Raw genomic sequence first — 10,194 nt, 5'->3', positions numbered from 1 at the left:
TCAGGTTCTTAAGTTCTCTCATTATGTACTTTAATCCCCACACACGTAACAAGCAGCTTAGCAGCAGCAGCCATGGAGCCTGTGCTGTATTCTCTCATTAGTGACTGTATGTTTAAATAGCCAGTCCTTGCCACAGCAGTTACAGATTGACACGAATAAAAACTGCATGGCATTTAACAGTGAAATGCGACTGTGTTAAGCCCACATTCAGTAGTGAAAGGCAAATATGATTCTACAAGAACTGGCACAGTATTCATCTTGTTGACAGCCAAGCTTTTTCTAATAACATATTTTAAAAAGACACAGTTTAGTTTCCCCACGTATTAACAGGTTCTTTCACTTCAGCAAGTTGGGAGGGCAAGGGTAGGGGAGGAGATGGCAACTGTGTTATTAATAAATAAGCTCTGGGGTTGCAGCATCTGGTCTGCCTTCATATATGCAATAAGAGCCACCCATGACAGATTAATTTTCTACAGATTAACCAAACACATGACCAGTTATTTCAATATACTTTATTTTAAAACAGGTAGGTCACAAAACACTAAGCTTAGCCCGTTCTGCCATACACAAGCTACAAATACTTGTTTGACAGTTGAGGGTCAGTCTTTAGTAGCATACATGAAAAGTGAATAAAAATCCATATAAAACAATATTCAAATAGTTTCCATAGGAACACCAATAATTGTGACCCATCTCCTAGTCATTTTTGTTGCATTTATGCCAAACCTAAACTTTAAAAAAAAAAAACCAAAACACTTAAAAATTCTAGCAAGAATTAAGTTAGTGGTCCCCCAAATGCCCTAAATTCAATGACTAATCTTGCAGTTAATTATTCTGTATTACCTATACATTAATACTAGCCGAAGCACAAGTTGCTGGATACTCAATTCCGCTTTCCCAGGCACAAGAGAGTGGCAGACTAGCAACATCCTGCTCTTCCACTTCAGCTAGGAACCCTCGCTGCTTAATCTGCTGCATTAGTTGCCTGGAAAGGAAATAAAAAAAAAAAAAAAAGCAGTCAAAAGAATATTTCACTACAATGTGACAAAAAGAAGCCAAGCAAAGTACTTCTTATTTTTTACTGCCAGGGTGCATGAAATCAACTCTTTACTCATCATCTGCAATCCAAACAACATTACTAGAGGGGAAACAAAACAAAAAACTAAAACAACAATCAAAGCAAAATCTATGACAGGTCACTTGTGGCTGGCTAGGCTTTAGGGCAAGTGCCAATACCAAGCTGGTTTCATCATTTCTGGGGAGGATCTAGGGCTGCAAGGGTGCACCTGTGTAACTGTAGCTACATCTGTATACCACACACTATAAAGACTTTGACTTAGTGGTCATTAGTTCAGAATTTCAGACCTATGTCACTGACTACCCCTTATCCCACACCCTCAAGTTCCTGGCTAACTTGAATCAAGTAAAGTATGGATGACAGACTACGGATATAAGTGAGCTGACCAGTGAAAACCACATAACTCATTCCATACTCAGGAGTTGTACTGAAAGACAAGCTCAGAAGAACTTCAGTTGACCTGAGTTTTTGGACTTGGTTGTCCTATACTATATGCAAAGCAAAAAGTTGTGCTACTACATGGCTCCCCATATACTACTAGCTTTTATTTAAACCTATGTAGTCATTTTGTCCCTTATCTTCAGTTATCTAGCTACAAACTTAGTTGCACACCTTTATATACATAGATTACATATATAAAAGCCATTTTAGTTCAATTAGACACAAGTTTGGAGTTTTACAGGAAGTCTAAAAGCTTCGTTTGGTTTGAGGAACACTTAACTGACAGGAGGTTTCATAACGGAAAAACAATACAAGACTCGCTTACAGACGTTACTTATAGAATGGATGAAGCTGCTGCTTCTACAGCAGGAATTCCCCTGAACGTAAGCATTTTCAGTAAATTTGAAAGCAACTCAATAGCAATACTGCTGCCCAAACACTCTCTGCCAGTTTAGTGGGCAGACTTCACCACAGATATAAGTGCTTCCTCTTACAGGAAACCTCGCTTTTACAGAAGATGAGATCTGTTAACATGTCACGCACAGAAGAGCACCCAGGTTACTCTAAACTACTGTTCAAGGTGCGCTTTCACAGCAACCTCATACTCAAGAGGTAGTCCTGCTCTCTTTGCTTACCTGTTTAATAACTTCCCATTGGAGATCTGACACTCTGCACTAAACAATGAGCCAGAGCTCAACCTAAACCAAGGAACAGCTCTCAAATAGAGATCATGCTGTGAAGCAGCACTGTTGAGTGTTCCTGTCTCCTGCGGTCAGGATTTAGCAAGCTGTCAATTTGGAAGACAGCATACTATTAAAACTGTGACTGACTGGTCTAATTACTAGTCACAGAAGCTAACTGCAAAGAATCTGTAATGATTCTGTATGTTGTGCAACAGTGAAAAACACCAGCCAGAAGCCTGGGTTAATTAAAAGACTCCTAACATTATACCTTTAAGAGGGCCTCTCCTGGAAGTGAGTACCTCAGAAAGAGTAATTGGTATCGTTAGGATTGTTCTAAGTACACAGCAAAAACCTTCAGAGGCCTTTTTCCACACCACAAGGAAGTCTTCCAAGAGAAACAGCACCAAGACTATGGCCTTGTTTGTTAATAGGCAGTCAACTGACATGAGCTATTGCACTACAGTCACCTGTATCAAAAGCACTGATGGATCAAGATACTTCATTACTAACCATGCAGGTCTTGATATCACATAGTGTATTGTTGGCCTCTGGAACCCATTGAAAGTAGAAGCTGCTGCAACAGTATAGGCACCCATGTTTTCAAACAGGATCCAGTCACCAACTTGCAACTCTGGCATATTAAAACGCTCCACAATACGATCCAGGCCGTCACATGTTGGTCCCCATATGCTGCAGGAATAGCAGCTGTCATCTGGTTTAGACCGCTAAAAGAAGAGAGTAGACTATAATTAGTCTGACAATTAAAAAAAGATCTTCCAGAAGTAATATCATAATTAGTAAAACATTCCACCTCATCTCCACCCTTGGCTTTGAATTAATTCCACTGCATGCTTCATAAATCAAATGCCAAATTCTGGCAACATAAAGGGAGTAGTGAACCAAGAAGAGGCTGTTGTGACAAGGATTCCCCTACATCCATGACACCTGACTAGTATGCGATACTTCTGAACAAGCATACCTTTTGCAGAACTGGTTTAACATGCGCATGATCATACAAGATGCAGTTGAATGATCCATAGACTCCATCATTCACATAGTACATAAGAGTTTTGTCATTTGCATCATCTTCATCTGGAAGAAGTTGAGATACCAGTAAGAGAATGCTTGGAAAGAAATTGTCTATAATTAAGATTATGTCTATATTTACAAACCATCAGAAGCTGTTTGCTCCTTTAAGACAATTTTTTTTGCAATGATGTTGACTGCCAGGGTGAATGCTGATGCAACATAGTATCTTCCTGGTTCTGCAATAATTTTTATTCCAGAATCCATAGGGAAGTATTTATCCAGTGCTGGGTTGATTACACTTGTGATCTAGGGAAGAATCAGTTGCCAATATTAGTACTTCAGCAGTTACTCAGGTGCTGTTTTAGAGGTCTGAGATGAAGTCAGACTTTCAGGCTCATTATGATACATTGGTCAAGTGTGTAATAACTATTTGCATACTGTAATCTCTAATGATTAGTTTTGCTTGTTTCCTACTCAAAGTTTTGTTTGGGATTAAGTTTGCACAAAACAACAAAAGCAGACATTACTTGCAGCTTAAAAAATTTAAGTGACCAAACAGCTCATGTTTGAGTCTCAAGGATATCACCCTTCCTAGACTCATTAAGCCAGCATTAATGCCCTGCAAATCCCCACACTTCAACTTCAATTTCTAGTCTGCTCGTAGTTCTGCTATCATGTAATATCCCCCACCTTACTGCATCCTAAATAAGTCATCTCACAGGATCTTAATAATACAGAAGGCTTTGTCATCACCTTTGAAATTCAGTTGCTGTAATGGACAGGTTTTTTTACAAGTTCTGAAGTTCTGTGATTACAAAGCTGCCTCCAACCACAACATGACTGCATTATGCCATGGAGGCCAACGACAACATCATCCGCTCTTCATGCTTCACGTAAGCCAATATTACACTAGGAGAAGCCAGTCTTCATTAAGAGGTATTACAAGTGACGCATCATTGGCTCACATTAGCAGCAGAAAACTCACTTTATGTAGCTTATTTACTGTCACCTTGTGTAAATATATAACATAATTTCAAACAATTTTAGACTAGCAGGTGCTCTGACAACACTGCTGCAAGTGAAAGTCCTTCTCATACCCAGCCACCTTGTGCCTTCTGAAAGCAGAAGTATTTCTGTACAAAAGCGGACTGGAGAACACTGACCAATTAAAAAATGATCCAAAAGCTAGTTCTAAACCAGATCAGACACTGACCTAGTCTGCTGCCACCTAGAAGGACAGTATGGGTTCAGGACTACTTTTTCGCCCTATTTGGGAGCATTGCCAATCCAGATAGTCTGAAGTACAGCATCAACTGGGAGAAATCTATGTCAGTAAGAATCCAACCTGCTTTACAAGTTTGGTATCTCTGCATGTTTATGCAGTCATTTAGCTACGTATCTAACAGGTTCACCCAATTTTCAGTTTTCAAGTTAATTCCCCTCTTTTTCTCTGAATTCAATTTCTGAATAAGCAAATTCTTGCGTGTCTGCATACCAATATAAAAGTCAGATTTTGTTTAATCCAGATTGACATTCAAAAAGACACCACAATCTGAGAAGTTCTTCGCAAAGCAAAACAATACCTCTTCAAATTTAAGTTTGACATCTTCAGAGCCAGGGAAGCCACCACCAATATCAAGCAGGTACATATTGAAGCCAAGTTCAGCCTAAAATAAGATTTAGGACAATACTGTCAGGAAAGGAGTTCTTAGTTTACCATTTTAGCTTAAAAAGCAATGTAAAGTCATTCCATTAATACTTAGAATAGAGCTAACTCATTGTGTTCAAGTAATAGTCACTTGAGTTTGAGCTGCTGATTTTGGCACATCTGTAGATGATTTTTGCAGAACTGGTCAAAGTAAACCACCATGACCTCAAAAATTCCAACTTGAAACTAGTGACTTAGCTAGCTGTTAACCTCCCAACCATTTTTCACTTGATTCAGTTTTGCCACAACAGTTCAGTAGTAGTTCCAGAGAAAGCAGAACTAGACTTACTCCCATATCGAACACACAGCGGGCATCAGAAATGGCTTGAACAAAGGTCTCTGGGTCTGTACATCCACTTCCAACATGGAAACTACAGAAGAGATACAAAATATCAGTTGCTATTTGTCCCCACTATAAACTGCTATTAGTCAAGCAGTTTATACAAAACTCAAGTCACAACATCCAAAGGTATCTCTACTGTCAGGTAGACCACTTCAAGAAGTGATATTTAATATAGCTATATTTCAATATTGCCAACTCACCTAACTCCAACAATGGCAAGGTCAAGTTCTTTTGCACGCTCCAGAAGAAGCCTGCTAGTCTTAAGCGTAGCTCCAAATTTAACACTCAAACGACAAACTGCTTTGGAGTCATCAGTTGTAATGCGCAAGACTAACCTAGGAATAGGAAAAAAACACAATGGTTTAAGTTCCAGTATAAAAGACATCATTATCAGGCAGGTATGACCTTAGAATGAGGCTAAGCTTAAACATACAAGCTTTCTCATCTGTCTCTTCCTAATGTGCCAGTAAGCTATACAGGATTAGATTTTACTGGCTAAAACTAGGTCTATTTTCTCATCATTTTGCAGCCTATTTTAACTCATGAAGAACAAGTTTCAGATAACAGCAGATGATTCTGTAATTCAGAAATCCAAGCAAGAATTATAGAACAATTAGCATAACTTACTTGGCTTTTGGATGGGCCCTTGCAACTTTCATTAGTTCTACTTCACTATCAAATGTCATCATCTGTACACCACTGCTGGCAGCATGTTTGATCTGAGATACTTGTTTGCAGGGATTTGCATATATTATTCGCTCAGGAGGTACATCAATGCTCTGTACCAGCTGTATTTCCGTCTGAAGAAAGAAAGAACAGATTACACTTGTGAAAGATATTTCTAGATGGACGATCAAACTAATCAGCACAATAAAAGAGACATCGCTTGGCTAAGCTTAATTTTATATGAACACATCTTGTAAAGCTGAACATATACTAATGTCACAGATCAGAACACAGTCAAGATCTTACCTTACTGGCACAATCAAAACCTGCACCAAGAACAGCAAGTGTCTTCAGTATGGCTTTGCTGTCATTACATTTTACAGCATAGAAGGGGGTCACCCGAGGAAGAGCTTTATGCCACCGCAAGTGCTTCTTTACAATATCCCCGAGGTCAGCAACATAGAAGGCATCTTTATCATCCTAGAGCAAACACACATCTTAAAGTTACAAACAATAGATAATAGGATGAGCCTAGAGGTCAGCCTTTGAGGAGGAGTTTGCCTTGCAGAAAATCTGCAAAGACAACTTGTTCCATTGGTTTATAAATTTGTAGCATTCACAACATGCAATGACTTTCCTATACTTACAGAAGATGACACTTCATTTATCTTTTGGTCGAGGATATCCTTGGCAGTAAAGCCTTCATCAAGGAAGGTGAATTCAAATTCTTCATCACTGAAGCTACTCATGATTTCTGAGATTTCAGGTTTATGTGAACAAAATTAAGTACCAACTGTTGATAGAGGAAAAAAAAAACCCATTCATTACTTCATTTGAATCCATACAGTTTACATTCACTACTTCACTTAAATTCATGTAGTCATCATACGACCACTACATCGTGGTGATCTAATTTAAAGTTATATGACTTCTACAGTTATCTCTAATAGCAGCAGATTAGGAACTTACATAGATGACAGATCAGATTTAATCAGAACCAAGGAGGCACTCCGCGAAATAATCTTGGTAGCTCAAAGGAAAGTTCTCCTCTGTTCAGCAACTGTATGATGCACTAAACCTATTCAAAGAAAAAAAAGAAAAAAAATCAATTAAGTACTGTCAGATATTATTAGTCTAAGTACCTGGAAGTTTCCACTGTCTTTTCTTTCACCTCCATATTTTTTTTAAGCAATTCTTAAGCACTATTGCAGCTTGCCAGTTCCTGGGAAAAGGGATTATATGTTACTACAGACAGAATCTGAGGATGGTACTGACTTTCGAGTAGTAACAACTCTCACTAGGTCAAAGCCAGTTGAATACCTGGATTGTTACTACAGTTCAGACTACACATAAACGAGCCATGAGATCAGGGCTTGCCTAAGTTGTTCTGCTGGTGGTTAGAGCTTCCCTATTCTACCCATGACCCCCAGGCTACATGAAAACCTCAGCTGTCAGGAGTGACAGATAGACACTAAAAGAGTGGTTCCTAACTTGATTTGCACATAGTATTAACAGTGATCCCAATTAATGCTTTATAAGAGGATTTTACAGCAGTCCTTAACAAAACTTCATTGTTAACAGAAATCTACTACCAGCCCAGTATAAAGTCCCTCAAGAATGAGAACTAAAGAGCAAAAGAACTCTGCCATCTAAGATCCATGAAGTCCATGGCAAAGTGCATCGGTCACCACTTTACTGGGTAATCCAAATAGAGAATGACAGCCTCCTCCATTAAACTGTTAACTCAAGCAGAAGTGTGTGCTACCTTTTAAAGACCTCAGCACTGCAAGTGACTCATAGGAAAGATATGGTTTCATGTAACCAGGTCCAGCCCTCTGCCTTCTCTCAGCATTTTTTTTTTTTTTTCACTCAGTCTAGTCATACAGATTTGGGCTGAAGATTATGCAAACTCTAAGTTATTCACTAATCTTTAGTTACATCACTGTTCTCTCAACTTTAAAATAGGCTGGCTATAAACCGTATGAAAAGTAAAATGTCTTATAGCTGTTGCAGATTAATGATGTTCTAAGATCAACAGAACCATTCATTTCATACACTGTGTATACTAGAATTCATTAAACTTCATCTACTGAATGGCTTTGAAAAGTCAGCAATTATGCAACTTCAACTGAGCCCTCAGGAATATATGGCACCTGAACTGCCAGTGTCAGCAACTACTCCACATCTTTTGATCAATTCTCACTTATCAGAGACAAACCAGATTTGAGATTCAACCTAGATTAAGCTTTAACTCTAACGAAATAAAACCCAACAATCCACTGAGTCTCATTCTCCCCCTGCTTTCATTCACATGCAGTGTTAATTCTCCCATAAGCTGGATTAAAGTCTCCTCTTAAAAGCCTCTTTGAAAGGACCTTAAGGAATGGCAAATTAAACACTTCTCAGGAAGCTGTTTGTTACTAAAGAGAACCTGCATTTTATTGTAGGATGATTTCAACAAGATGTTGCAGCTTTGCAGAAAGCAGTTCAGAGACTTTTGGCTGTGGTTAAGTGAAGACCATCAGGATGAATTGAGTTTATCCTCCCCTCTGCATGAAAAGCACTTTTCTTGTTAACCTCAAAAAGCGGAATTACTTTTACTGGTCACAGCAGACTCTGTTAAGAAGCTCTTCCAAGCTTTCCATCTCCACATTATTGCCCAATTTTAACTGCAGTGTAATTACACAGAGTACAGACAGCACATGATCATGTAGATGCAAATTGTAGCCTCCCAGTGTGTATTTCTATTTGGACTGCGTGCAAAGACTCTGCAGCTTCCCAGAAGAAAGACAATTTGTGCTCATTTAGGAGTTGTTCTCCAGAACATTCCCTTATTCAGCAGCTGGATTTAGACACAGCTGAGTCATGCCTGCAGGCTCTGTACTCAAATACCAACGCTGGGGCTAGAAAGGGCGCCCGAGGCGCTCCTGACCCTGGAGTTAGATCGCTGCTGACTGCTACCAGGAAGGAAACGCCTGGCTGCCCTGCTCTCACTGACGGCCTCTTTGTAAATCCATATGGTCTCCGGGTTGAGCGACCCGCCCCAGCTGGGGCTGCACTGCCTGCCCGGGGAGCGGGGCACCGAGCTCTCCAGCCTGAGGCTTCCCGAGGAGGAATTTCAGTTTGCCCTGGGGGACACCGCTATTAAAGCCCGGCTCACCTTGCAGAGCGGCCCCCCTGCCCCCAGAGGAGTCGCGCCCTGCAGGAAAGCGCTCCCGCCGCAGGCCGGGACCCCACGGGAGTGCTGTGGGGAGCCGCTCGGCGCCCGGCCTAAGGGCGAGCCAGGGCGCCCCGAGCCGTGTTCCTGCCACGCACCTGCCTCTTCCCACCCCGGAAACAGCCCGGCGGGGCCGCCCCCGCTCCCGGGACACGCCGCCAACACGTCCCCAGGCAAGGCGGCCTGACCTGTTCGCAGCCGTTCGGAGCCTGCTTTCTCCCGGCTGGGGCCGGGGATTCCCCGGGCGCGGAGGGAAGGAAGGAAGGCGGGAGGGAGGGAGGGAGGCCCCGTGCCCGGCGGCAGCAGCCGGCGCGCAGCCCGGCCCGTTTGGCAGCGGCCCCGCAGACACGTGGCCCCGCGCCGGCCGGCTTCCGCCGCGCGCCTGCCCCGCCGCGCGCCCCTCCGCGGCCCGGCGGCGCGACCGCCGCTCGCCTCACCCCCCTTCCCCTCCCCTCCCCTCGCCTCACCTCGGGCAGCGCGGCGAGAGCTGCGGTCAAGCCTCGGGCGCGGCGGCCGATCCCCTCGCTCCGAGCCGCCTCCTCCTCCTGCGAGCCGGGCGCGGTGCGGGGAGCTGCGCGGGAGGCGCCCTGCCGCCTGAGGAGGAGCGGGGCTGGCGGAGCGAGCGGGGCGCCGCGGCTGACAAAGCTTCGCCACCGCCGCGGCGCTCCTATTTATAGGGCAGCCGGCGTCGCTATGGCAACGCACCAGCTCAAACCAGCCGCGATCGGCTGGGACCGGGCCGGGCCTCTGGCCAGCCGCTATTGTGACGTTGGCGGCGAACACGCGCAGGGCGCGCCACGCCCACCCCCGTCCGCCCCGCCCACCCGCCCCCTGCCCCGCCGGGCGCGTCGGTCTGTGCGGCGGCGCCGCCCGCCCGGAGGCCCTTGTCCCGGCGGTCCGCACGGGGGACGTGCGCGGTGCCAGCCCCGCCGCTGCCAGCAGGTGCACGGAGCTCGCCGCCCCGGCCCCAGTACTGTACCCTGAACAGTCCTCTGAACGTGGCGGCGGGATGCAGGGGGCTGGGGGAGC

At 43.7% G+C, this 10,194-nt stretch overlaps 1 protein-coding gene across 2 annotated transcripts; it reads right to left on the bottom strand.

Moving 5' to 3' along the window:
* Positions 1 to 497: 497 nt before the first annotated feature.
* On the bottom strand, positions 498 to 9,797 carry ODC1 (ornithine decarboxylase 1). 2 transcript variants are annotated; one of them, XM_065630805.1, is made up of 12 exons: positions 9,633 to 9,797; positions 6,918 to 7,026; positions 6,596 to 6,741; positions 6,255 to 6,428; positions 5,910 to 6,082; positions 5,483 to 5,617; positions 5,229 to 5,310; positions 4,815 to 4,898; positions 3,375 to 3,537; positions 3,182 to 3,294; positions 2,713 to 2,927; positions 498 to 985 (listed from the first exon to the last, which is right to left on the bottom strand). In XM_065630805.1, the coding sequence occupies exons 3-12, from the start codon at positions 6,695 to 6,697 to the stop codon at positions 844 to 846; spliced, it is 1,383 nt and encodes a 460-aa protein (XP_065486877.1). In that variant the 5' UTR covers positions 6,698 to 6,741; positions 6,918 to 7,026; positions 9,633 to 9,797; the 3' UTR covers positions 498 to 843. The 2 variants fall into 2 exon arrangements, with proteins under 2 accessions (XP_065486877.1, XP_065486878.1); XM_065630806.1 differs by lacking the exon at positions 9,633 to 9,797 and adding an exon at positions 9,354 to 9,408.
* Between the last annotated feature and the right edge of the window lie 397 nt (positions 9,798 to 10,194).

Source organism: Caloenas nicobarica, chromosome 3 (genome assembly GCF_036013445.1).
Source record: "Caloenas nicobarica isolate bCalNic1 chromosome 3, bCalNic1.hap1, whole genome shotgun sequence".
Taxonomy (NCBI): Eukaryota; Metazoa; Chordata; class Aves; order Columbiformes; family Columbidae; genus Caloenas; species Caloenas nicobarica.
This window is presented reverse-complemented; position numbering and strand designations above follow the sequence as displayed.

Bases quoted from the DNA above. Each gene is read 5' to 3' on its own strand.
- ODC1 (XM_065630805.1), bottom strand. From the start codon at position 6,697: ATGAGTAGCTTCAGTGATGAAGAATTTGAATTCACCTTCCTTGATGAA. The intron at 4,899-5,228 runs GTAAGTCTAGTT...ATCTTATTTTAG, and splicing joins GCTGTGTGTTCGATATGGGA to GCTGAACTTGGCTTCAATAT. The intron at 3,538-4,814 runs GTATTGTTTTGC...ATTCTTCCCTAG, and splicing joins TCAAACTTAAATTTGAAGAG to ATCACAAGTGTAATCAACCC.